Below are 27966 nucleotides of genomic sequence, written 5' to 3' on the forward strand. Positions count from 1 at the left end.
AGTGTGGGTAGAGATTTACTTCTAACAGTTAAATGATACTACTGTACGGAATGTAATAGAAGTGGTTGTATTCAAATGTTATGCCAGAGTTCTGCTTTTGTGTTTTAATTTCCATTGAAAAAATCCAGTCTAATGCTTTGCTCTGGAGAGTATGTCAAGCTTTGGATGACTCCAAGCCTTTTTCCTAAATAGTATTGTTAGTGGTAAGGATCCTGCAAAGTCTAAGTCTTTTCTATAAACGCCAAGTGAGTATGCAAAGTGGAAAATTCAGGAAAAACTGAGTGACACAGAAAAAACAGCGAGTTATAGTTTTCTGAAATGTATCCAGAAACTTTCCCAAATTTGCCAGAATATAATACCGATACAGTCATCATAGTGAAATATTTCATCATGCGATGTAAAATCATTAACAGATGAGTATTCATGAGTACATTAACAAAAAAAAAAAAAAGAAAGTAAAGAAAAACAGTCCTCTGCAATTCTTCAATACTGAATAACCAACGCTTCCTTTATATCAACTGGCTAACTTTTTTTTTAAATAAGTGAGTCTGACTACATGGTAGCCTTCTATCAAAGTATTAATGCTTAACAAAAAAAGATATTAATTTCTCTGGAAAAGGTAAATTTATCTGGTGAGAAGCAAAAAAAATTAAAAGGACTACAGTAGCTATTTGCATGTCTCTTATTAGTACTTAACATGATATATGTTACACGTAACTTGGAGGAACATCAATTTTGCATTAAGCTCTAGTTGGAGATCAGATTTGTAGAACAGCTGATAACATTCAATAACTTAGGAATAGAGTCTCTCCTCCAGCAGCAAATTAGCTTGTACTTACCATGGGACAGCATAAGCAACAAATTCTTGCGTATTATCCTTGCAAGCCTCTACCAAACACTGATTCAATAACTATCCCTAACCATCACAAATGACTGAAATACTCCACAGAGCAGCCTGGCTGCCTGGCTAACCAGCACTGGCTATCTGTCCACCTGGCTATCTGTCCATTGTGCAGCTGTTGGCCCAAGCTGAGCGACCACTGAGGAAGTCAGTGGGACATTGCCCTGCCATGTGAGTCACCTGCAAGCTGGTTACCTGCCTGGCTCTCCAAGCTGTCAAAGTACAAACAGGTAGGGCTGCCTTCCCTCTGAACTGTCAGACCCACCTGCTGGCTGTCAGACAGCTCAGCCGTGACATTAAATGCACCTTCCATTTCCCTGTCTGTATTTTCTCCCCATCAGCAAATGTCAGTTCTACAAAACAGAATTCTCTTTTCTTACCAGATCTCATCCAATCACATCAGGCCAATTTGGTTTGTCTGGAAGTCTAGAAGATTGCATAATTTTGGAACTAAGAGACCAAATCCCATCAGTGAGGTAAACAGAATCATAGAATCATGCACTCATACAACGGTAAAATAGTTTGGGTTGGAAAGGACCTTTAAAGGCCATTGAGTCCATACCCCCTGTAACAAGCAGGGACATCTTCAACTTGATCGGATTGCTCAGAGCCCTGTCCAACCTGATCTTGAATTTTTCCAGGGATGGAACATCTACCACCTCTCTAGGCAACCTTTTCCAGTGCATCACCAATCTCACACTAAAAAAAAATTCTTCCACATACCTAGTCTAAATCTCCCTTCTCTTAGTTTAAAACCATTACCTCTTAACCTATAGCTACAGTCCTTATTAAAAAGTCTGTCACCATCAAACACACTTGAAACTTATCACCCTGAGGTGTTGAGGACAGATTGTCAAGACGTGACCGACCCTGAGTAATACCCTGAGTGGCTCACTCACATAGGAATCACTAATAGTACTAATGGAGACTTGGAGTATGTCATAAACAACAGGGCTCTGAAGGAAAGGTGAAGGACGTGAAAGCCCGCACAGTTCTCCTTCATCCTGCCAGTCACAGGAGAGGCAGCTAAAGGAGAGAGCTCATTGTGAGAGTTGATACCTGTCTGCATGACTGATCTCACAGAGTGGACTTTAGCCTTCACAACCACAGGACCTTTTGGGAGCAGTGAGGATGGCTGGACAGAGGTGCGGTCCAACTGATGAGGATATTTAGTTTGTTGGTGCGGCTGTGGGACCCAGGATAATTGTGCCTGAAAGCTAACGTGAAAAAATGAAAGCTTAGCCACTTTTCCTATTCAGCAGATGACTCTGACAGTGCCAGAACAAGGGAGGGTCCACAAGCAGATTAGGAGGAGCAGAGCTGCCCCGTCTCTAGCAGCAGCAACCTTTACTTATACTGGATGAGATCTTATCTGCTTATGGCCTGATCTCCTACAGCTTTGTTTCCAGTGGTTGAGGTCACACAAACCCATGCCAACAGCATGAATGCCAGCTGAAGAGCTTAGCTGCTGAGAAAGCACTTGAGAAGACTTGTTTTATTGTGAATTCTTGATTGGGTTTGACAGCTGACCCCAACTTCAGCCTTTTCTTCAGCTGAGGTACCCTGCTCCATCCAGATGCCAGATTTCATGATCATTATTAGGGCAGGAAACAGAGACACACAGGGATATGTGAAAACGGAAGCCTGACTTTCACAGGAAGCAAAGCAAAAGCCTGTTTCTCTGAGAAAACTCATTCTGGATAGGAATTGTTTATTAACAAGAATGTATATTGAAACTACTTGCAAATAAAATAATACTTGTGTGGAGAGGGTTTCTAAACTAGGAGAAAATTTCACTTGCCATTTTCAATGCTCTGTCCTGTCCATGCAATTCAATATTATTGAATATTGAATATTCAATATTATCATGAACGACCTGGGTAACAAAATGGCAGAGATAATATGAAAAGAGAAAAAAATCAAACATTTTTGCTAAACTGAGTGGCCATCATCAAAATTATTGAAATTCAGCAAGGGGAAAACCAGTGCTAATAAGGAGATACCAAATGTATGGATACATTTGAGTAGTAACTGTCTAGAATAGCAATCTAGTATCAAAAATTAAATTCAAATGTTGTTGACTAAAAAAGAAAAAAACACATTCAGAGAGGGGCAAGACTGGAGATAATCGTTTGCCAGTTTTGAGGTGGTGAAGCCGGTTAGAAACACATAAGAACTACTGTTTTGGGCTCCACACTTAATAAAGAGTGTTGAGAAACTGGGAGAAGTACAGAGGAGAAAAAAATAAAAAAATAGGAGGCAAATATCTGACAAGTGGTCACTGAAAATGTGAATTTTTCGTGTGGAAAAGGTAGACATGTTTATAATATATAAAGGAGCTCCTTCCACTTTCTAGTGTTGTTGGGGGGGGTTTTTTTGCACATCCACAGTAGACAGGAAAATTTTTTTTCAAAAAGCTTCATTTTGGGTTTCAGGTCATGAAAAATGACAACAGGATTTGACACAATCAGCTTTATTGAAGGTTTTTATAAGTAAGTTGGATGCACACTTGTTAGAAGCCATGTAGGTCAATGCTGTCCAAGCTGTTGACCACAAATAAAAACCTCTATAAAGTTAAAAGCTAGCAGACAGCCAGAATGGGATCAAAATGTGAGTTTATATGAAGAACATGCCAATGGCTCTTCAACAGTCCCCCCAATCCACAATCAACGAAGAGCTGAGCTGAAGGGAAACCCAAAGCATCATCAGTATGATCTAAATGGAGTGTCCTGCCACATTTACCATTGCCAGACATCTGATGTAGCCTCAGTGTGGATGTGATCTGTGAGCCAGGCTGTCTTTGACTGCTCCAGGTCCAAAGGTACATGGGACACTTCATGAAGCAGCTTAGACTATGGAAGACCTTGAAGCCTCTTCCAGCTCACCACTCCCATGTGAACTCTAAAGTCCTAAACACCAGTTATGAATTTAGGTTATCCTTCTGACTCATTGCTTTCAGTTCAGTGAGGAAAGACAGAAACAGAAAGGAAAAAAACCCCTTTCAGGCCAGAACTCGGGTTTTCTATGTGATAAACTTGTACCAAACAGCTCATTGCTGGCTATTCTTAGAGGGCGGCTTATGCTTTGGGCCCCTCAGTTTAGGAAGGACACCGAGGTGCTGGAGCTCATCCAAGGAAGGGTAACGAGTCTGGAGTACAAACCCCGTGAGGAGTGGCTGAGGGAACTGGAGTTTAGCCTGGACAAAAGGAGGCTCAGGAATGACCTTATCACCCTCTAAAACTCCCTGAAAGGAGGCTGTAACTAGGTGAGTGTCGGCTGCTTCTCCGAGGCAACCAGCGACGGTGTGACAGGACGTAGTCTCAAGCTGTGCCAGGGGAGATTTAGGTTGGCGATTAGGAAGAACTTTTTCACGGAAAGGGTGCTTAGACATTGGGATGGACTACCCAGGGAGGTGCTAGTCACTGTCCTGGTAACGAAAGACTGGACGTGGCACTCGGTGCCCTGGTCTGGTTGACATGGTGGTGTTTGGTCATATGTGGGACTCGATGACTCCAGAGATCTTTCCCAATCTAATGAATTCCAAATTCAGGGACCGCAGTTCCCGAAGCCCCCGCGCAGCCACCGCCTTCCTCAGTCCCGCGGGCCGGGCCGGGCCGGGCCGGGCCGGGCCAGGCCGGGGCAGGGCGGGGCGGGGGCGAGGCTCCGCCCCGCGCGCGGCGGGAGGCGGCCTCGCGCCTCAGCATTTCCGGGTCGGAGGCGGGGCGGCGTGAGGGGGCGGGCGCTGACGTCGCCGGAGGGTCCGGGGGCAGGTCGGCGCCTATTTATTGTTCTCGCCGCCGCCGCATTCGGCCTTTCTCGGCGCCTGCGGGGCCGTGGCGGGAGGGAGCGAGCGAGGGCGGGCGGGCAGCAGGACCGAGCGAGCAGAGCCCCTCCGCCAGCGGGGGCGGAGGTAGGAGGGAGCGAGCGGGCGGAGGCGCCGCCCGGGGGCCGTTAATCCGTTTCCGCCTCTCCGCAGCGCGAGCCCGGGCGGCGAGCGCGCGCGTCACGCCGGAGCGAAAGCGGGGCAGCCCGGGAGCGGCAGCCCGGGAGCGGCCATGGCCTACGCGTACCTCTTCAAGTACATCATCATCGGAGACACAGGTGGGTGAGCCCGGCCCGGCCTGGGCCGGAGCGGGGCGGGGAGCGGAGAGGAAGGTCCGGCTCCCCGCGCCCATTTCCGCAGTGTTGGCAGTGCCGCCGACGTGGTGGCTCCGCGCGAGGAAGAGGCGGTGTCTCCCCCCCGCCTCTGCGCCGGGCCCCGCCCGCGGCCTCGGCCTTGTCTCCCGGCGGCCTTGGGCCCCTGGCAGCCGCCTCCGGGCCTGGCTGACGGGTCGCGGGGCAGCTCGGGCTGTGTCACGGCCCTGGCTGCGGCGGCCGAGCGGGGCAGCGGGGAGGGAGAAGGCGCTGTCACAGCGAAACTTACATCTGTGTATAGTGCCCGTGGTTTGTAGCCCCCCGGCAGCGAGGCCACACTCCACCTCGCAGTTTTGTGATGAGTTTCTGCCTCACTGCTGTGAGCTACCTTCAGCTCAGACTGCAAGGATGCTCTTCCAGCCTTAGCTGGAGCTGCTGTAGCAAACTGTGTGAAGACATGCTGTAAAAGGAAAATTAAAAGCCCTGGCTCTTCCAGTCTAATTTAAAGGGACCTCTTTTTTTATGCGTGTATATACACGCACCCCACTGCTTTTCCAGATGTTTCTTGTCAATTTTTAAAAACATATTGAATCATAGAATGTCAAGGGGCTGGACTGGGTCTTAAAGAAGATTTGGTGACAATGCTGCCTGCTATGAGCAGAGACATCTCCCACTAGACCACATTGCTCAAGGCCCCATCCAACCTAGCCTTGAACATTTATTAAAAATTTGCTCCATTCTGTTTGTAACTGGCTGCTGTGTGACAAATAATAATGCTTACACATGCTGCTGTTATAGCCATATGTTGACAGGAATTGCTGCTTGAAGCCCCTTTGCCAATATAGTTTGTGCTTCCTCGGTCTAGTGTGGATGGGAGTAGTATACTTTGATCAAACTGTTGTCAGGACAAGGTAGCTAACTTAAGTGACTATTGTACCTGTGTATTGTGCATTTTCCTTGTTGTTTTCCTCATATCTGTCTAAATGCCTTCTTTAATAAGTTTGATGACACACCTGTCATTTTCTATGCTATTCTGAGGGTACCTTTGTAATAGTACTTCATACCTATGAGCCAAATTATCTGTTGGTGGAGTATAATTATACATTAGAGTTGCATTACACATAAGATTATTAAATGCACTGGATGAAACTACTATGTGACTTTTATCTGCTTTTTAAGCATACATTTAAACTCTGAAAGCTTTTTTAGGCTACTGCAGTAGCAGCTGTAGTACCAGTGAATCTTTAGAAATAGATCACAGCTATCACCATGTTGGAAGCATTAGGCTGTAGAGGATAACTGAAAATTCTGATTTTTGTTGAGTATTTACTTGAGTGACAGGTCATTGAGCCAGAGGACGGGAGATTACTTGTGCAAAATCAGGAGGAGTAAGAAGAGGTTTCTCAGCCCAGGGTGATGCAAAATGGTAGTGCACAGTTCAGAATGACAGTGCGTCAGAACAGGTGGCTAATTCTGGTGCGTCTCTAAAAACTGTAGTCATTAAAGTGGTAGAGACAGCAGCTTACTGTTGCTTTTGTACATTGATTGTATGCTGATTAAATTTTTACAAAGAAATATCCTCAGTGTAATGGTCTGTGCTGCACTCTTGCATTTGAGTTGCTTGAAATGTGGAATACAGAAAGGATGTGTGTCACTTCTGAAGTTGTCGCAGCTGCTTAAGAGCCAAGTATTGGAAGAGTAAGAGAAAGGAAACACAGACAGGAAAACAGCTCACAAATTTGCTGTTGGTTATTTGGTTAGGTTTTTTTTTTTTAATTCCTTTGGCTTGTATTCTTGAGTTGCTACAGGAAGCTAGTTGAAACTACTGCAATGATCATTCTTGAAGTGAATTGAATATGTCAATAGTGGTAAGTTGGTTTTGCTTTTATTTAGCTCTCCTGTGAGCCTTTTAAGTATTCTACTAGAGCTAGTACTGAAGAGCCAATTTATGTTGTGCACAGTTGTTGCCAAAATGATGGTGGTAGTCTAGGTATTACTGCTCTTCCTCAGGTGTAGGCAACTGGACTCAAAGTTCTGATGAAATTAAGAGTGGATGGTGGCTGTCCTCTTCAGCTCCTGTAGTGGTTTTGCACAGCATTCCAGCCAGTGAAGATATGCCATTGGCCTCACAGACCATGTAGATTTCATAGCGATCAAGAAATTTGTTTCTGGTATTTGATTTAGAGTCTTTGGAAATGGCTCAGCTGCCTGGTGACTCAGCAATTAGTTGTAAACAAGCTGTAGGAGAAAAGTAAGAGACTCAGCTGAGGACAGATGTTAACATTTAGCTCCTCTTTCAGCACTAAAAAACAAAACAGGTTGTGTGATGCGTAAGCAAACCAACGAAAACCCCCTGCAATTATACAAGACACCTGCATGTGTCTTCTCCGAATTCTGATTCCACATGCTTTCATCTGCTTAAACATAGGAATTCAGGATTATCTCAGTCTCTTAAAATGACAGCCACAGAAACTGACTGTGCAAGATGGCCTTGTGCTCAACAGTTGTTGTCCCTTTTCATTCCCTGTTTTGTTGGTCATTGGCATTCACTGACTTTTTTCTCTTTCTGGTACTTCAGGCATGGTAGCTTTATGAACATGGAATTGCTTCTAATCTGGTTGTTAACTGTATTTTTAAATATATAAAAATGGCTTTCTGTGTAATTGGAACTGGTTTAGGATCTAGTTAGTTTTCTGTTATGGGAGAGACCTGAAATGGCATGGCAGTATTTCACGTACTCAAACAACATTGCCATAAATCTGTGTGGTTTTTACATTGTAGCAGTGGGACAGTAGCTGTGGAATTTAAGAGAAAAATACAATTATTATGGAATAGTGATTACTGTGAGAGTTTACCAGGAAACATCCTTCGATCTGGATATTTCCAAAGCATTATAGGAGTTTGCAAATGCATTTAGAAGTATGTGTGGTGCATGCTGCCTAGGGCTATACCTCTGAGATCTTTACCTTTATGGTTGATGGTGTCTTTAATTTTGGTTGCCAGTAGGAGTTGATGTATCCATCTCATCCACTCTTCCCTATACCTCTGCCTTTGGCCACCAGTTGAAGTTGAGATGGACTTTGGTCTGAGCTAGGATGAATACTCTTGATGTATGAGAATTGTCTGTTTCTGTAGTTGGTGACTGAAAGTCTGTCATTTTTTCCCTTTAGCTCTTTTTCTGTATGATGGTAAAATCTTTACTTAAATGTTTATCAGCAATGTACCATGTGGGAATAAACTGGGAGTGATACAAGAGTTCTGTGAAGATGAGAGCTGGAATTTTTTTTCAGAATTATATGCGTTAACCAGAATTTTTTTATATTAGAGTATGTTTGCTGGAATCCACCAGAGAATGCTCCTGAACTTAAGGATACCTCAAGTGACAGTTTTGCAATGGTCAGATTTCTTGCCACCAACATAACTTGTCAGTTGTAGCCTATCTAAATGTCTTTTTAGAATAGGTGTTCCTGCATTTTCCATGAGCAGGTCCACCTGCTTTTCTTTAATGTGTTACTTCAGCGACCCTCTGAGCTTTTTGCATAATGGACTTTCACTTGCCTTTCAATTTCAGCAGATAGTTGCTGCTCCTAGACCAAGAGTATCTCAAAGTTATTCTTATTAGGAGGTGATGATGAAAGAAAATATAATTGCTTGGTGATCTAATTCTCCTCCAGTCTCTAGAGTAAAGTAAGGTGTCTAGTCAACCATTTCACTTGTCTAAGAGACTCTCAAATGTTGAAATTAAGCAATTGAATTTATTTTTCAGTCCTCTTTGTGAAATATTTCTAGTGTCTTTGCACTTTGCTCTGGAACAAAGGCTGTTATTAGCTAGTAATGTGTATGGCCAGAGCCTTTTGCCTTATTTTCTCTAAGTATGTAATAGTACTTCTTGGCTAAACTGGTTGTCATCCTTCCAGAGCTGGTGTTAATACCCTGTGATAGCTTGAGAACTTGTTTGTGCTGAAAACCAGATTACTGGTCTGTACTACATATATCTTGCTTTGAGACCCTTTCAATGATGGTTTAATCCCAAAAGAGCAGATACTAGGTGTTGTATAAGAACATCCTCTTAGCATCTTAGAACTTGTTAACTAGAATTAGCAAACTGTAAGTATATGTCCATACAAGTGGTTTCATGAGACTGCTAGTGTGCACACTTGTACTAACAGTTTGTTTAAAAGAAACCCCAAACACCTTGCCACTCAAAAAAAATCTAACCCAACCCTACCCCCAATTTCATCTAAAATCATGTTATTATGAATGTCTGGTAGTTTCTAAGTTGTTTGTGACCATGCAGAACATGAAGAAGTTCTTGTATAGACTTAAATGTAGCTTAATTTTATTTGGAAATAATTTTTACTTATTTTTTAAACCTGCTGTTAGCAATGAGTAGTACCCTACAAACTGAAATAAGGTAAAGCTGAACAGCTCCTTTAACTTTGTAGGCCTGTGCTGTTATGTAGAAAGGAAAAATTTACATCATTGGATTCAAATATACTGTTGAAAATGTTTGTGTTGAAGCTGAATCAGCTTTAAAAGAGCCATTTTTATTATTTTTCCCAAAATTACGTAGGCATCATAAAGGATTTTGGAGGTTGTTTTTCTTCTGTTCTTGTCCATGCTTACATATGTATGTGAATGCCCTTTGCTCTGTATGTGATGTTTGGAATTTTTTAGTTTGTCCTTCCTATAAATTTAAATAAAGCTTTCCCATTTGATGGTAGAGATTTGACTGAGATGTAACTGGCTGAGAAGAGGTTAAGAAAAAGCTTTGCTTTAGGTTAATGTCTTGTTATGCCTAGGCCTGTGGAAGGTAATACTGGACTTTCCAGAGTTGCATAAAGCTGCTGTGGTTAGAAAGGGAGAAGAGAAGGAATGAACTGCAGCCTGTGATAAGAAAAGGGCTTATGAAACATCTAGAAGCTCTGCAGACTACTGGAAAGAACTGAAAGTACCTCATAAACCAGGTTAGGGGTATACATCTTGTGACATTTGTAATGTGTAATTTCCTGGTTTAAATCAAAGTTAGTTTTAAAATCTGTGTTCTTATATGTATCATCTAGATAATAATCTATTTTTGTATGTATTATGCATAGATATAACAATCATATATACCATCTGTATTACTGAGACTTGCCCACTATTTGAAACTGTGTTACGCTATCTTTAAGATTTATTTTTGTTTGTTTTTCTAAAGGAAGGTAAGAAAGCAAGGAGCTTGTTTCAGCTCAGTTGGTATGGTGGCACTGGTTTCATGGGCATCCAAGCTGACATAGTTGGTTACATGTGAAAGGAGGAGTTCTTGCTCCCCTTACTTTGTGGTGACTTTGATAGTTTGCCATGATCTGAATCCACCCACTAATGCAGTAGAAAAATACCTTCTTTTTAGGTTAACTTTTTACTTAGTGGCTGAATCAGGTGATTTGGCCTTCTGGCTGTGCTTTCTGCAGTCTGGATTACTTGCGAGGAAGGAAACTGGATCTAGGAAGATTAATGAGAGAAGGACATCAAAGGGAAATAGGTCTTCGTCTCTGTGTGGTGGACTGATTGATCACCAGCAACAAGAAAAAAAGTTCTGTGAGGCTGTTGAACTAATCCAGGGTTTATCTGCTGCCAAAATGAGTAGACCTGGTTACCACTTCTTGTCTCAACTATGATATCTGCTGCTTCTTAGCTCTCAGCACCACTGCTTGTGTGATCCTTCAGAGAGCCAGCTCAGCTCACAAAGATGATTTGAAAAACAGAACTAAACAAATAGTAGGTATGCTCAAAAGAGTGCAAGAGCCCTTTTGGGTAAGGAGGTGGAACTGTGTGGGATGGAGTGAATCTACTTGTCAGAGATAGCAGGCAGATTAACGTAAGAGGTTTTTCTTTTGCATTGAGTTTTCATACCACAGTTGGGAGGACTACTACTGCAGTTCTTTTCCTCTGTCACCTTTCTTGGGTGGTGCTTAGGTGAGCAAGTAAGGAAATTCTTAACCTTCCTCTACCCTCTTTTTAGACCCGTTTCTAGTTTTGAACCAGATAAGCTTTTCAAAGAAAACATCAGTGGAAGAAACACTGATGAGTTCTGTCTAGAGGTAAGAAAAGCCTGGAAGTTTTCCTCATGTTCAGTGGTGCGCACCTGACTTTGCAGCCAGTAACTGAACGTTTCTTGCCCTATTCACAGGGAGTCAGGACGAGGAGAAGGAAGCAAGTCAGTTCTCTTAGCCAAAGACTGGCTCAGCTGTATCATCACCAGCTGATTCCAGAGCTGCTTTTTCTTTAAGTGCCACAAGTGCAGGCTGTTACTGAAAAGAATAACCCTTCCCTTTCCTTCATCTTTTGTAGCCCTAGTCTCATGCATGTACTGGTGTTTGGATGAGTGTAGTACTGTGCTAGATCCATTTTTTGGTGTAGCTCATTGCATATGAGAAGGGAGATGGTAGCTTTACTGCTGAATCCTGAAATGAACACAAGTATACAAGGAAGGGCAGTGTTGAAGCTTCGCTAAAGTGAACAGTAGCAAAGGTATGGCAATACCTTGTCTAAGGAAACTGCAGAGTTACACCCAGATACAGAGGAAGTTGTTAAGGGAGGCAGAGGAATTTGGAAAATCAGCTCAGTCTGCTGGTTTGGAATTTAGAGCTGGAGAGTAAAATTACTGTAGCACAAGTTCTACTTCCCATCATGGTTTGAGTACTAAGAAGTGATGAAGGTATTCTAAAACAGGCATTTGCAAGGAAGCAAGCTGCCTTCCCTCTGAGCACATAATCCATTGTTTTCATTTGTTCCTAAGCAAGAGCTTTTGTTTACTGTGGTTGTTGAAGTGTATCCAAGCTCTCTCATATTAAAATACTAGATTTTTTTTTCCTCTGGGGTGGTTTATCTGAGCTATATTAAAATAATTGTGGCAGTAAAATGAAGAGTGAGTTAATAAATAACTGAATCTATCCCTTTTGCATTCTGCAACTGACTATCAAGACATGCTCAGCTACTTTTTGGTGTGTCTGCCTCATTTCAGGTGTAAGATTTACAGTGTTAAGTGAACGAGATACCTGGTAAGCAACTACTCTGTTCTTAGAGTTAACCAGTGTAGTTACTTTAAACCACCTGCATGCCCTAGAATTAGCTGCCTGCAACTGTTAACTGATCTTTGCAGCATCTGTTTATGTCACAAGGTAGTAAACTACTCAGACGTTCATATACAGCTCCTGTTTCTGATACATGTTCCTGTCTATGATGGGGGAGTTTGCTCAAGCTCTGTAAGTGAGTTGGGCTACAAACTATTTTCGTAAGAACTTTTGCAATACAAACGTGCAATATCTTAAAACCATAAAATTAAAATGAAACCTCTTTCAGTCAACAGCAGTACAAAATTTAGCAACTTTCAGATGGGTTTTTTTTGTTGGGAGGTTCTGAAATAGCACGAATGGGATTAAAGAGAAACTAGTTATTTCTTCTGTTTCTCTGTGTGAACCCATCAGTCTGCTCCTAAAAGGCCTGCTATGGGGGAGTAACTAGAGGTGCTGTCATCTTGTGCCAGTCTGAGACGGGGCTTGCATCAAAGGGGTTGTGCTTGTCTGTCATCTTTGCTCTGCTGATGGTGGTGTTTGTATGCTTATTTCAACCAACTTGGTCACCAACCTTACAAGAAGAAGAAATATCAGATTGCCACTTGAGAAACTAGTGCTGCAATACCTAATAAAATGTCACTTTGTTGATTAGATTTTTAAATACTGTTACAAGATTTGTAAGATATGTGCAGGAATATTGGGTTGGTTTAAGGTTTTGGTTTATCCATTGATACTGAAATCACTTTGCAAGGTTAATGGCAAAAACTATTTCTGGTGTGACTTAAAGGTTTTTTGTAAGTGAGGTGGTGATGATCTCTGATGGGGCAGTTTTATTTCACTGGTGATATAAAAGTTATCTGTATATAAACACTGTTCACAGAATGAACTAGGTTGGAAAAGATCTTTGAGATCATCGAGTCCAACCTATGACCTAACCTAACACCTCCTCATCAACTAAACCATGGCACTAAGTGCCACATCCAGTCTTCTTTTAAACATGTCCAGGGATGGTGACTCCGCCACCTCCCTTGGCAGACGATTCCAATGCCCAATCACTCTTTCAGTGAAGAATATTTTTCAGACATGTAGTCTCAACTTCCCCTGGTGCAGTGTATGACTACGTCCTTTTGTTCTGTCAGTGGTTGCCTGGGAGAAGAGACTGACCACCACCTGACTACAACCACCTTTCAGGTAGTTGTAGAGAGTGATAAGGTCACCCCTGAGTCTCCTTTTTTCCAGGCTAAACAACCCCAGCTCCCTCAGCCATTCTCTACAGGGCTTGTGTTCCAAGCCCTTCACCAGTCTCCTCTGCACACATTGGAGCATCTCAGTGTCCTTCCTAAATTGAGGGGCCCAGAACTGGACACAGTACTCAAGGTGTGGCCTTACCAGTGCCAAGTACAGGGGAAGAATGACTTCCCTGGTCCTGCTGGCCACACAATTCCTGATACAGGCCAGGATGCCATTGGCCACATGGGCACACTGCTGGCTCATGTTCAGTCGGCTGTTGACCAGAACCCCCAGGTCCCTTTCTGCCTGGCCACTGTCCAGCCACTCTGTCCCTAGCCTGTAGCGCTGCAGGGTGTTGTAGCCAAAGGGCAGGACTTGGTACTTGGACTTGTTAACTTCATGTTGTTGGACTCGGCCCATCTATCGAGCCTGTCCAGGTCCCTTTGCAGAGCCCTCCTACTCTCCAGCAGGTTGACACATGCTCCCAGCTTGGTGTCATGTACAGATTTACTGATGGTGGACTCAATCCCCTCATCCAGCTCATCAGTGAAGATACTAAACAGGACTGGCCCCAGCACTGATCCCTGGGGGACACCACTAGTGACTGGCTGCCAACTGGATGCAGCACTGCTCACCACCACTCTCTGGGCCTGGCCATCCAGCCAGTTCTTAACCCAGCAAAGGGTGCACATGTCCAAGATGTGGGCTGCCAGCTTTTCCAGGAGTATGCTGTAGGAGACAGTGTCAAAGGCCTTGCTGAAGTCCGGGTAGGCAACATCCACAGCCTTCCCTGCATCCACCAGGCAGGTCACCTCATCATAAAAGGAGATCAGGTTGGTCAAGCATGACCTGCCCCTCCTAAACCCCATGGTGGCTGGGTCTGATCCCCTGGTTGTCCTGTGGGTGCTGTGTGATGATACTCAGGATGATCTGTCCTGTAATCTTGCTGGGCGCTGAGCTCAGGCTGACAGGCCTGTAGGTGCCGGGATCTTCCTTCCAGCCCTTCTTGTAGATGGGTGTCACATTGGCCAGCTTCCAGTCATCTGGGACCTTCCTTGTGAGCCAGGACTGACAGTAAATGATGGAGTGGCTTTGCAAGCTCATCTGCCAGCTTCTTCATCACCCTAGGATGAATCCCATCTGGTTCCATAGATTTGTGAGCATCTAAGTGGCTCAGCAGGTCTCTGACTGCTTCCCCCCAGATAGCAGGGGATTATGCTGCTCCCTGACAGCATCTACCAGCCCAGGAGGTCAGTTGTCCTGAGGACAACCTGTATTTATGTTGAAAACTGAGGCAAAGAAGGTGTTAAGTACCTCTGCCTTTTCCTCATCTTTACTTACTAAATTCCCTCCCACATCCAATAGAGAATGGAGGTTGTCCTTGCCCTTCCTTTTTGCCATTAATGTATTTATAATTTTTTTTCTTCATTTACAGAAGTGGCCAGATTGAGTTCTATCTGGGCTTTTGCCTTTCTAATTTTTTTCCTGTGTGACCTAGCAATTCCCATAAGCATTTCCTGAGATATCTGACCCTCCTTCCAAAGGTGATACAACCTCTTTTTTTTTTCCTTGGTTCCTTCAAAAGCTCCTTGCCCATCCAGGCTGGTCATTTTCCTCATCAGCTCATATTTTGGCACATAGGGGCAATCTGTTCCTCTGCCTTCAAGATTTCTGTTTTGGAGCATGCCCATCCTTCCTGGACTCCTTTGTTTTTAAGGGCTGCGTCCCACTTTTCCGAATAAGTCTCTTGAATAAGCCCAAGTCTGCCCCCTGGAAGTCCAGTGTGGAAGTTTTACTGATGCCCCTCCTTGTTTCACCAAATATTGAAAATTCTATAATTTCATGATCGCTGTGCCCCAGACGGCCTCCAACCACCACATCTCCCACCAGCCCATCTCTGTTTGCACACAGCAGGTTGAGCATAGTCCCTCCCCTGGAAGGCTTGCTCACCAGCTGTGACAAGAGCTGTTCTCTGAGTAGAATTGTTAATGTTTTCAAATTCCATACAGTTTTGTGTTCTGTCCCTACAGCTCCCATACTCTGTTTTTCTCTGTTTCTTTCTTACCTGCAGTGCTTTCCCACACTCCTCTTCCACTTCTTTTATGTTAAATAATTTTTTAGGGACAGAATCTATATCTGCTTCAAAGCTGCTTGTGTGCTGACAGCTTGCTGTTATAAACCAGAAAGCTGAAGAAAAAAACATGTAGTAAGGCAGGTGCTGCAAATTTTGCCTTGGACTACAGTTCCACACCACTCTACATTATTGATCTGCTGGCTGCTGCATTTCTTTTCCCTTATTTGAACTAGCTCTTATGCATGTCTGACCCTGCATGAAGCCATTTCTGTTTGCTTTGTCACTCTTCTTGTCAGATTAGTGTGCTAACCCAGTGGACAACTGAAATTGCTTCAGAACTCATCTGAGCTGTGTGGAAAAATGGACAGGAGCATACTGTAGGGAAGAGAGTAGAGACCAGCAGCACTAGCAACTGGCTTAGGCTGTTGGAATTGCTGCATTGTTTGGGATATTAATCTGCTTGTCATCAGTTGGCCACAACTCATTTTGTGGCAAAGCTAAATGCAGGTTTCCTATTTCTGTTAGATTTGGTTGAAACTGGCTACTGGTCTTAGAATTTTAAGTCCAAAATAAGATGGGTGGTGATTATCTTTCTGTAGGCTTTGTTTCCTCATTACTTTACCATACTAAAAAACTTTGCTGAATTTAGTACTAGAAGACCAGTGTCACTATATGCAAACCGCCCTCTGGTATGCATACATTGTGTTGGCAGTGTGGCTCTTTTCCTTATTTCTTTGTTTGCTATCTTTTGTTACTAGATATGTCTCTTATGATGGGCTGTTGCTGACCTGTACAGCAGGAACTTAATTTTAAAAGGTTGAAAATACAAAGTTTGACTGAGCAGAACAGGAAGAATAACCCCTCCAAGTAAAAGAAGGAAAAATTAATTGTAGAAAGTATTATGTTTACAAACCTAGGTAGTTTGGGTACTCCTGCTGACTGCATTAACTTCTACTTTTCTGTGCTTTCACATACAGACGAAATTGCCCATCTGCTGAGCAGTGTCCACGTGATCTGAAGTAAACTGATTTCTGACATGAGTTGGTTATCTGAGGGGGACAGTGTTTGTATTACCTGTCTGACTGTAATGTAAACTCAGCTGCTGCCAGTTCTTCTTAGACTGCTTTTTGGCCTGTGGGGGACCAGTGAGCAGGAGCATATAGTTGTAAGCAGCCACAGACCTGCTGTGGTTACCTCAGGTGATAAATAAGGAGATAGATGGGAGTCTGATGCTATTGAGGATCTAGTTAGCTTGGAAGAAAGCTGAAAGTACTGAAGGAGAAGCAGAAAAAGGGTTGTGAGGAGTAGCAAGCCCTGTAGTTATTGTGGAAAGAGGATGTAAAGTGGTACTTTGAAGGTCTGTTAGAAAACTTGTTTTCCACTTAGTTTTAAAGGCAGAACTACTTTTTCAAAAGAATAATTCACTTTTATCCCATTTCTGAAAATAACTGCTTTGACTATGTTTCTAGAACTTTAAAAGCTGTAATTAAAAAGTTTAATACACTTCAAAGTATGTGAGATCTAATACCTTCAGTTCTAGTAATTAATTTTAAGCAATATGTAACATTTCCTTAAATTATTTTCTATTGGTTCTTTACAGGCTTTTCTTAAAATTCGCCTAACACATTTATTTTCTTTCTTTTAGGTGTTGGGAAATCATGTTTATTGTTACAGTTCACAGACAAGCGGTTTCAACCAGTCCACGATCTCACTATTGGTAGGTCTTTTTTGTGCTGCCCGCTGTTAGTGGTTAAGTGGTTGTGGTGCCTCAGCATGCATTTATGAGTTTGTTGTGCTGCAGAAATGCAGGATTTGTGCTGTGTTAAGGTAGCAGTGAATCTCTAGCTAATGAATATTTGTTTGCTAGTGAAGTCAAGTGGGGGTCTTCTATTGGGAGGGTACAATCTGAAATAATTTTAAAAGTTCATAGCTGTGGTATCTAAACTGTTTCTTCAGAAAAGCTTAAAACTGGGCACAGAAGAAGAATTGTCAAAGCTTGAAATACACTGATGGTGATGGAAGTAGCATTTTTTTCACTAGGGAACATAATATTACCCTAGTCACAAAACCTTGAAGACAAGTTAAACTAAAGCAAAGTTAACCTTAAAGATGAATAAACAAATTTATTTGGGAAGACTAACTTTTGAATAGAGGACTGAAGTGTGAATGTACTTGCTCTTGGAAGGGATAGGGATTTTCCTTCTCAGCTCTTCAACTGGGTATGGACCATTTGTGTAATGTATGATTTGATACCAGGGGAATGAGTACATGTTGACACATTGCCTCTGATCTAATGGCAGTAAATGATACAAACTTTTATTTATCTTTCCACACAAAATAAGAGGAATAGTGTGGTACTAAATTCTTCTGAGGGCGAGTTCAGTCTGCAGATCAGTTTTGCTGTTAAGCATAACAGGTGCTAGTCTCAGAGGAGATGGCAGAACCTTTCGCCTTGTTGATGTTCTTTCAAGGAACCTATCATCTCTAATCATGAGCCTTGCACAAAATGTATCCTAGTCTCTATTTTTAGTTTGTGTGCTGGAATAGGTAGGCTTCCTATGTTTGGGAGTACTGAAATAGCTGCTTGATATACAAGCAGATTTTCTTCATGTAACAGAATGTATCAGGTGGTTTGATTATTGCTTCCCTTTCTCTTGACAGTCCTTCCACACCTTGTGTGTGCCTGTCTCATATAGTTCAAATTTGGCTAACATCAGTTTTCAGATATTTGAGGTCTTGGCGGCAGATAGGCTGGCTGAATAAAGAGCCTGAGTGCTTCAGGGTGGCATGACTTTTTATCTTTTCTTCTTTAGGCCTGCCAAATATGTGACACCTTAGATATCACTCATGCATTTGGCAGGCCTGTCACCTCAGCAGACTGATAGGTTCTGGGAAACGGCTTCACCTCAGCAGGGTGGTTGTAGTGCCAGATCTTTGATTGGCATACAGCTAGCTGAAATCTGGGAACAAAATAGAAACTGAAGCTGGTAAGATGAGGAGGTGAACCTAGAAGCAACATGAGGAGGGATGTAGTATTGGAGCTTGGGAAGCTGCTTGAAAAAGAGGGAAGAAGAGGGTGGAAATGCCTCCTTAACTGCTAGGGCATGTGTGTATTTTGGCCAGGTTCTCCCAATTACCCAAACAGATTTAGAAAGACAGATAAAGAAAGAACATGGGTTCATATGAATGCTCCTGTGGGGTGAGATGGCGTAGGTTGAATTTAACTAATAAATGCCCTAATGGTTGTATTAAAAGTACTGAAAATGTGTAGATCAAATAAACCATTGTAAATATTGTAGCTGTTTGCCCATTGCCCATAGGACATGCCCTTATTGTAAACCTGATCAGCTTCTATTCCTTCTTGGAGAACAAGCCTGCCATCAAACTGTGTTTTTTTTGAATTCAGAATTTTTTCCTGGCATCTATTTTAATGGAATAGGATAAATACCCTTTTATTTTTTTTATGGGGTCATGTTCAGAAACGAAGCATTTAAGATTATTTGGATTTAAATCAGCAGCTCTATAGCCACATTTTGAGACCAGGTAAAACCTTCAGTGTTTACATGTGTAGTAGTCCAAAGACCTTCCCTGCCTTTGCAGTCAACCTCAAGAAGAGCAGTGTCATTTACCTGCTTCCTCCTTGCTGCCTCTCCACCTCCATTCTTTCAATTTCTTTACATAGAGTTGCTGCAAGTTATTTGGTTGCTAAAGAGCACAGTGGTCTTTGGCCAACGGCTTTTATTTGGCTCCAATATCCTGTTGGGGAGCTCCGCCCCTTTCCCCCAAATCATTCCACAGAAAGCAACACTGCACCCTCAAATATTCTAAGCAAGCTTTTGAAGAGACATTTGGAGTATTTCAAATCAGGGCTGCATTATTGAAAGTCTTGAGTCCAAGTCTAGACAATGACCAATTTTAGTGAAACTTCAGCTAGCAGGTCTGTATTTTTTTTTAATAATGGTTATAGGTTAATGGGAACTTTATAGCCTTTAAATATGTCCAGTATCTCTAGCCATTTGTTAGATTTTAACTACTGCAGTAACAGCCTCAATTTATACTTGATTTACTGTTAATCATCTCAAAATTGCTTTAAAAGATGGTATAAAAGGCTGAATGTTTCCACTGAAGAAATTTTGTTTATTTGAAACACACTTTTTTCCCTTGGTTATAAAATTTGATCTTTAATTAGCTAGAATTTTGGAAGTACTTTTTAAATAACAGGTGTGTTTTAATTAATACAGTAATAAAATTTGTCTTGTCAAAGATGACTTTTTGTATGCTCACTTAATAGATTATTTTATTGATAAAGAATTGTAGGTGTAATTTCTTCTAAACTGGCCCCAGCAATCTGTTACTGGTAGAGTGTTAAAATAACTGTGACTCTTCAGAAGTCTGTTTACATTCAAAGGGTTTTGTTTCTCCCTCTAATCTAGAGCTACTAAGTGGTTTGGAAAACTTTGTTGGAAATACCTCCCAGACACCTGGACAGTAACAGTTACCTTTCTTCTAGAAAACTTTCTAGCTCTTTCAAGCAGCTGGAAAATTGGCTAAAAGCAGATTGTGAAAGAGATTATTTCCTGCAGTGTTGACTGAACTTAAATTTATGTTCTTGCTTTCATAGTACTTGACATTCTTCTTTCTGATATGTGCTAATAATGTCATCTTTTGTAAAATCTGTTCAGGTGTAGAATTTGGGGCTCGAATGATAACTATTGATGGAAAACAGATAAAGCTTCAGATATGGGATACGGTAAGTAATGAATCATAAAAATCGTTTAAACATACTGTTCCACTAGCTTTTCCTTTATTCTGGCTAAGCTCTCTATCATCAGCATCCACAGACTATGTACTTTGTCTTGCAGTTTTTCGTTGGTTTCTATGAAGTTAAAAACTTGCTAATATTTCCTTTTTTTTGGTGTGATGTATTCTTCGGCATTTGCACTGTAACTTCCTCAACACTTGTCAGATTTATAATACTGATTTATAATTCATGCTGCTTCACTGTTTGGTGAAAGTCTTTTATATTACCAAGAACTTACACTTCTCTAAACAATCTCTTCGTGCATTCATGCAAGATTTGGTGAATACAACATCCTGTTGTGAAATTGTGTTGTGTCTGCTACCTCTAATCAAGAGTTCTCTAGAGGAAATGTTTGCGTTTCCAAGGTAGGAGAAAACACATGGCTCACTTTTCATAGAAGAAGATTTAAGAGCACAAGTTCAAGACAGTAAATACCTCAGTCAAGAAGGGACTAATAAATGCTTAAAGTTTCAAAATACCTTCCAAAATTCAGACTTTGACTTTTGAGGGGGTTCAGGTTAAGAACATATATTGGCTGTTCTTGTGTTGTCAGTCACTTTACTATAAAGCAGTCACTGTCTACACTTCTGAAGCAGGTTTAAGATGTTCATACTGCTATCTGTATCTTTTAAATGTGTTTGGCTGTTCTCTAAGAAAGAGTTGCCTGTTTCCTTTTCTAAAAGCATTTTAGGATACCTTTAGAAACTGACAGGTACGTGATCCCTAGCCTCATGTATGTGCCCTTTTTGCTGCAGCAAATCAGTGAAGGGGCATACATTCATGTATGCATGCCTACATATGTGCATGGGTATATAAAAATGTAAATAAATGTAATATTTTAGTGAACTTCGTAGGTAAGACCTTAGTTACTTTACAAGTTCTTTACTTGAAGTGGCATCTAACACCTGTGCCTTCTTGGAAGTTCTAAGAAAAAGATATAGAACAATATGGTCAGCTTTTTTTAGGCTTTTTCTGCCCCGGGAATTTTTACTATTATAACTGTGGATTGCAGTCTACCAAGGTAGCTGAGCATTTTTAAGGTCAATATGCAAGCAAATCTCTGCATAAAAAGTAGCTTCATGATTAAATCCTTAGTATATAGTGTGACTGAGACTACATACCTACACCTACCTACAAAATTAGGGCAGATTGTCTGCAGATGAAAGTACTAATTTTACTACTGTCTTTCACTGGCATTTGAACTGATTTTGTTAATCGCCTTAGATATGAATGAACTTCAGCTATGTTTCAGTAGACTGTGCATTTCCTGATGCCTCTGACTCAGTGGCTCTTTGCAGTCTGGTTGTTGTCTTGAATGCATGCAAATTGCCCAGTAGCCAAAATGGCAACCCAAGTACTTTTGACTATAACTTATAAACTCTGAGCAGAGATTTTTTTCTGGCTATCTTCTTAAGTATATCATACATAAATTGAAGATATTAATTGGAAGTTTTCATACACTGAGTAGATTGTATACTGGTGTTGTACTTAATAGTTTATAAATTGTATGCAGTGAATGACAGTATATTGGTCATAGTTAAAAGTTTAACTGTATGCAATCTGATTTTTAAAACACTGGATATTTCTATTCTAATCCAGTCTTGGTTTGTTAGTATATCTGAATTGCACTGTATCATTTGTGATCTTGGGTGCAAAGGTTGAAGGAATACTAAAAATAAGAAACATGATGAGGTAATTCTCAAGAGATATTTTACTTATGAGTGTTAAGGTACACCAGTGTCCATAATGACCGAGGTTACTGTGTTCTATCTGTGTTAAGCATATTCTCATTTTCTATTAGCCAAAACTGGTAGCTGTTACTGGTGCTATCTCTGTATTTATTAAGCTGTAACAACTTCTGTTTGGTGAGAGAAGGTTCATTTTACACCTGTTGCTAAGGAAACACATGAACTATTTATGTTTTTGGTTGGTGCTTACTGAGTCACAGCACTAGCCCTTCTTTGATTTGGTGCTAGCCTTACACACCTGCTTTTAATCCATCACTGAACAGGATGCATCCTGAGCAGAGGCATAAGAAGTGGAGAGCTCGATAAAATTTGTTTGGATTATTTAACAATGAACTTGCTTGCTTAAGAGAATCAAACACTAAAATTCAGGTTTTTCTGGCTTGATATTTCTATGCAACAGTGCTCATTTTATGTTGTCTTCAGCAGATCACTGCAGCTCCAGGGAAAGGTGTGTCATAGTAATGGGAACATACGGAAGCTGCAGCATACCTCACTGCAGGAGTATGTTGCACCTTATGGAGACCTAACAGTGTTGCATGTCTGTGAGATCCATTTGTGTGTCCTTCTTTTATGATAACTCAAGAATGTTTTACTTTTTCATTAGCATCTTAGTTTGGATTAGGAGTGTATTACAGAGGTTAGCTCTATTTACTGCAGTCTGTTTTCCATGTGGGAGTACATGAACTGAATTCCTTTTGGATGAGGCCAGACTGGAATATATGCTTAAGGAATGCATGTATGTCTATTAGAATTTGTAGTCCAGTATTTGGTCCTGTGAGCTGGTAGTCTAGTAACACTACTCTTATACAAAAACACACCTAGCCCCAGGCCTCTCCCCTGCCAAAAACCCCACAAATGAAAACCTACATTCCATGAAAGATACTCCGTGTGGCCTTTGCATTTAGTGTTGTCTTGCAGTCTCAGCTCTCCTACTGTTCATGTCTGCACAAGCAAATAGTGTCCTGTTGTTCTTTCCCAGCTGCAGGCTGTTCTGGATCTCCCCACTGCTGGGCTCTGCAAGCTTGCTGCTGTGTGTGCTGTGGCACGCCCAGGTGTTTAGCTCTGTGAGTCTTTGGGTTTCACTATTCCTTTTTGGTGTTTTTAGGTCTGTAAAGAGGAGGTATTGGACGAAATTGTTGTTTGTCTTTAGTACCTAGATTATTTCTCTTCTTTTACCTTTAATCATAGTAATGGCTTCCAATAGTTGGATGGACTGAGAAATACTTTTGTCCAAACTGCTTAGTTGGTAATTGCCTATTATGATAAGTTAAGCAACTCTTTTGTGGAAGTGTGGTATTTGAGCTAGTGTCAGCTGCACACAACTTTTAGGGAACTAGAAGTGGTTTACAGCAACTAGTAAGGATTAAAATGACTGTTCTGGAAGCTGTTAAGCTTTTGGAGTTTAAATAAGCTGTGTAGATGAGATTGGTTGTCTTGTGGCAGCAGCATAGCACTAAGAAATATTAAAATTGCTTCTCAGAAAAAGTTCATTGTTGTAGAGAGATAACTGGGCTTGTTACCAGGCTGAGTCAGTGGCCTTGGTTTTGTTGTTGAGGGGGATGTTCTGTATTGCATTGACTGTTACTAAAAAGTCATTGTTGACGAGCAAAAATAAGCAGTAATTGAAAGAGGATATTTTCTCAGGCTCTGCAGTAGGAGAGATCTGTGATGACGCTAAGCAATGCTAATGTTCTCTAAATTGGTATGATACGAACATTTCCTGTGTACTTAAATGCAATATTTTTAATATCTTTCAGCCTTACTTCATGGAAATCCATGGTTTAAAAACATTAATTCATAATTACGTTTACTTACAACACCATAGCCCTGCTTAGGCAGACTAAATATCTGAAATAATTGGTTTTTCTAAACTAATTTAAAGTAACTTCTTGATTTCCATGCAAGTGTACTTTCTAATTGAATTGATAGTGTTAGGAGTTGAGAGCTTAAAAGCATGTTTGTGGAAGATTGAAGGCATGATTGTTAAAGGCGTATTTCACTTTCAGATATTCTGAATATACTAATTCTTCGTGGGAATTAAGATCTTTTTCTTGTGTTTTCAATTGGTTTAGATCTATTAGAACTGAATACAGTGCTCTTCATTCATTTAATGAATATTTATCCTAGTGACTCTGACAATTGCTAGGATGTAGGGTTCACCCCCAAGAGCTCGTCACTAACTGTTTACTTCATGATGTTTTCTACTTGCTTTGCTAGTCAGAACACACTCATGTTTGTGGGCAGTTGGTGTATTTTTACTACATTTTTACTGATTTGACTCTTTTTAACCATGGTACCTGCATGCATATTAATACATCTCATAGCCCTCTGTTGTTACACTGCTGTGAAGCAACATCAAGAATTTCCAGAGGATCTACTTTAGTTTCTGAAATTCGTTTAATCGTCAGTCACAGACTGTTTGCTGCCATGTGGGAAGATTAACTTATTTCTGGATCCATGGGTTGAGGGGTGAGGCAGGGGGATTTGTCTATTTAAGTTATTCCTGTTGCTGTTTGTGTAATATGACCATCATCTGAACTTCAATGCCAGTAGCTTAAGTTATTGTTCACACCCATGATGTCACTTTAGGAAGCTACAGCAACTTGATACACCTTCTAGCTTAGTGTTCACAAACCTTTGTCTGTCATGCTTAAATGTATTTGGTTATTGAAATACTATAATATTGGCATGTTATTTTCTGAATTGTTTTTTAATTTCTTGGCATCTTATCCATGCTTTCTACAATAATTACAAGATTTCTACAAGAGCAAACTCTTGCTTAGGATAAGGCCTTAAATGGGAGGAGTATGAACTACTTTTTTGCACAGTAGAACTCTTATTTTAGTGAGGGTTGCTACTTAAAACCTAAGGGTTTCAAGTACAGTTTATTTCAAATTATAAGTAGAAGTGTACTTCTGATAATGGAAGGCTAAAGCTTTGGTTCTGTGATGTGTTGGGAATTGCTTTGGATATCTAAATGGCATTTATTCAATACCACCAGAAGAAAAGGCAGATGTACAAATGATCTGTATTTACACATATGTACAGTTTTGTCGTTGGGGATCTTTAGTGCTCTTGAAATTTCAGTTCTTACTGCATGCTGACTAAATTCTAAAGCAACATGTAACTTGGCTAAATCCTTCACATAAATTATGAGACTTTCTTATATTGTGATAGATTCTTCATAAGCATTTTTAGTTATTAGTTCTGGGTTTTTTTGGGAATCTTTGCTGGAAACAGAAGGGGTTGTTTTTTATTTTTACACTGCTTCTGTGCCTATTTGTACTACATGCTAGTAAATCATCTTAAAATTCTTTTTTTTTTTTCTGAATTGGAGACATGATTGCAAGAAAGATTAATGCATTTGTATAAACAAGTTGACATGTGACTAAGTGGCTGTTAATGTATTTATAACTTTCAAAACTATATTTAAAGGTATGTATTGCTCTTCTTTCTTTCTGGAACATTTTATTCCAGGGATCAACTTTGTGGAGTAGTTCCCAGCTGGCAGCTGTTGTAGGTGGTGTGACACGAGTTGGTTATTTCTTAAGATGTCTTTTTAGTTTTCTTTGCAACTTAGGAAAATGTAAGCAAGTAAATAATAATTCCTGGTGTGATTGAAATGTTCTGTCACCAGTTTTGAACATACCACATATGTATGCCTGTTCTCAGAGTGAGGGAGTCCAGAGCTACTACCTAGGTGTGTTGTAGTTCTCATATTGGATGTAGATGTATACTGTAATGTTCCCTCTGAATAAAAACTATTTGTCAGCTTGGATGCTGAAGGCCTGCTGGGATGTTCTCAGGTAACTTGGTCCTTGAAGAAACTTTTCAAATTCTTCAGCATTGAGAATAGAGAGCTTAGCAAAATCAATGGACTCTTTTCTAGGGAGATATGTTGTTGTGGATGCTGCTTTTTAAACTACTTTCTTTTCCTGAGTTACGGTTCTTTTAATTTTTTCCCCTTATTTTATAGATTTAAAAATACACAGTTAAGGAACTTGCAAGTAACTCTTTTTGAAAACAAAGGCTTGCCTTCATATTTTGCCACTGATGCAACTCCACCAGCATACTTGGATATGACACCATGATTTCCTGAGGGAATAGTAACACTTAGAGGCTTTTCTTAAATATGCTAGAGATACTGTGTCCCTGACAACACAGTTGCATAGCTTAAATGTTCCTGAAACTCTAGGGCAGGTCCTAAATCTCCATGTATCTTAGTGACCTGAGGTGATCGATAATGCTTTGTGTTCTGCTTACATTGTTATTTTCAAATTGTATTTTGGTCTCTATACTGAAGTATGTTTTGAGAAGCACATGGGATATGTCTGTGCAGTTGAAACAAGGATAAAGATTTTTGTACTTGCTTGAAGACCTATGACTTCTAGAACTATGTCTATATAAGTCTCTCCTATCAGAAAGTGTTTGTTTCTGTGAACCATTATGGTATGAATTGTAAAAGCTTACAGTACAGAAAACAGCCAAAAAAGAATGTTACTTAGCACTTAAAACATTGCTTGTTTATCAGAGGCCTGCATTTTTTCATGATTAGTGAGCTACTCATGTCAGACCTAGCACCTGCTTCCCTGAAGAGAGAGGAGGCATGTTCAGGCCTGCTCAGTGTGCAGTAATAGGTTCCTGCAGGCAGCCATGTCTGAGCTGGAGTTTCTGTGTGTGAAGTAGCTGTCATGGTCTGGCTGTTACCAGAAACATCCTCCATCTTCCCATTTCCACTGCAGCAAAGCTCTGACAGTGCATATAATCAGGGATTGTCTTGGAGCAAAAGCTTGTATCACCTGTACTGGATGTAATGTGGCCTTGGGAAACACCCAAGGCCATATTTTTAACATTTGTTTCCTGAATATTGCCCCTACTATTTCTGACACCACAGACTGCTGCCTCCCCCACCATCTGGATGTGGAACTGGGCAGTCTGCTTTGAATGGCCCTACTTGAGCCAGGGAGGTTGGAATAGATGACCTCCAGAGATCCCTTTCCCACCTCAACCATTCTGTGAAAAAAAGCTTTTTAATACGGAAGAGAGATTAAAAAAAAAGTAAGTGCTGGATTTTGCAGGAGCATGAAAGAGATGGTAATAACAAAATTAAGATAAAGGGCCTTTCTCTGGTATTGAAGCTGATTTTAATTTATACTGAGCTTTTATACTGCTGCTTCTGTCTGTTGCTCCTTGTAACAAGTAGCTAAACTTTGGTAGATCCTGCTTTTTGTAAGACTGATAAAGTGTAATTATAGCACACTTGTGGTTTTTTAAGTCAGTTTAAGAAAGCCTACACTTTCTTTCAGTTTTGACTTCTTTGAAATAGTTTGTCCCCCTTGGAAAAAAGGGGAGGGGACAGAGAAAATTCTCAGATGAAGAGGTAAAGTAATAATGATGCTTAAAAAAAAGCTGTGGAGTATATTCTACATGCCTAACCCTGCTATATTGACCTTCTAGATCTTGTTCAGAATGATTCTGTTAAAGTAGCCAGTAAATTATATATATAAGGTGGTTTTATTATATAATATGTTTTTATATTATATATAAAATAAACTTTAATATAATGGAGCTTCTTTACAGAAACTCAGTTTTCTTTTGCTTAGAATGAAAGGGAATTTATTTTGTCTTGTCCATCGGTATATGTAAGCACAAATTAATGCTGTATGGAAAATAATTCTTCAATTAATTGATTAATTCAAAATAATACTTCACCAAAGAAGATACCATTTTCTACCCTTTCCTTAAGGAAGCAATGATGTTTAAATTTCACCATTGTCAAGTGAGGCAGAATTAAAAATATTACAGTACTTTTAGGATTTATATACTGAACTTTTCTAAGTAAGTGATTCTTTTAAGAGTTCACAACTCTTACATTTTTGTAAGATCTGCTAGAACCTGACATGTTGCTTGACCATGATTAACTTACTTAGGGAGATGAACAATTTCACGTGTCAGGGTGGAATTTATGAAGGTGAAACAGGCAATCTTAATGTGTTAGGTGAAGCCCAGGTCATGTATGAATT

At 40.7% G+C, this 27966-nt stretch overlaps 1 protein-coding gene across 1 annotated transcript in view; it reads left to right on the top strand.

The window, feature by feature from the left end:
• The first annotated feature begins 4652 nt into the window (after positions 1 to 4652).
• Positions 4653 to 27966, top strand: part of RAB2A (RAB2A, member RAS oncogene family) — a 43085-nt gene continuing 19771 nt past the window's right edge. Inside the window, exons 1-4 of the mRNA XM_048286424.1 lie at positions 4653 to 4671; positions 4878 to 5002; positions 17040 to 17111; positions 20077 to 20144. Of these exons, the coding sequence (XP_048142381.1) occupies positions 4957 to 5002; positions 17040 to 17111; positions 20077 to 20144 (186 nt within the window). The 5' untranslated portion in view covers positions 4653 to 4671; positions 4878 to 4956. The remainder of the gene's footprint in view (positions 4672 to 4877; positions 5003 to 17039; positions 17112 to 20076; positions 20145 to 27966) is intronic.

This window comes from Corvus hawaiiensis, chromosome 26 (assembly GCF_020740725.1).
Source record: "Corvus hawaiiensis isolate bCorHaw1 chromosome 26, bCorHaw1.pri.cur, whole genome shotgun sequence".
In the NCBI taxonomy this organism is placed as follows: Eukaryota; Metazoa; Chordata; class Aves; order Passeriformes; family Corvidae; genus Corvus; species Corvus hawaiiensis.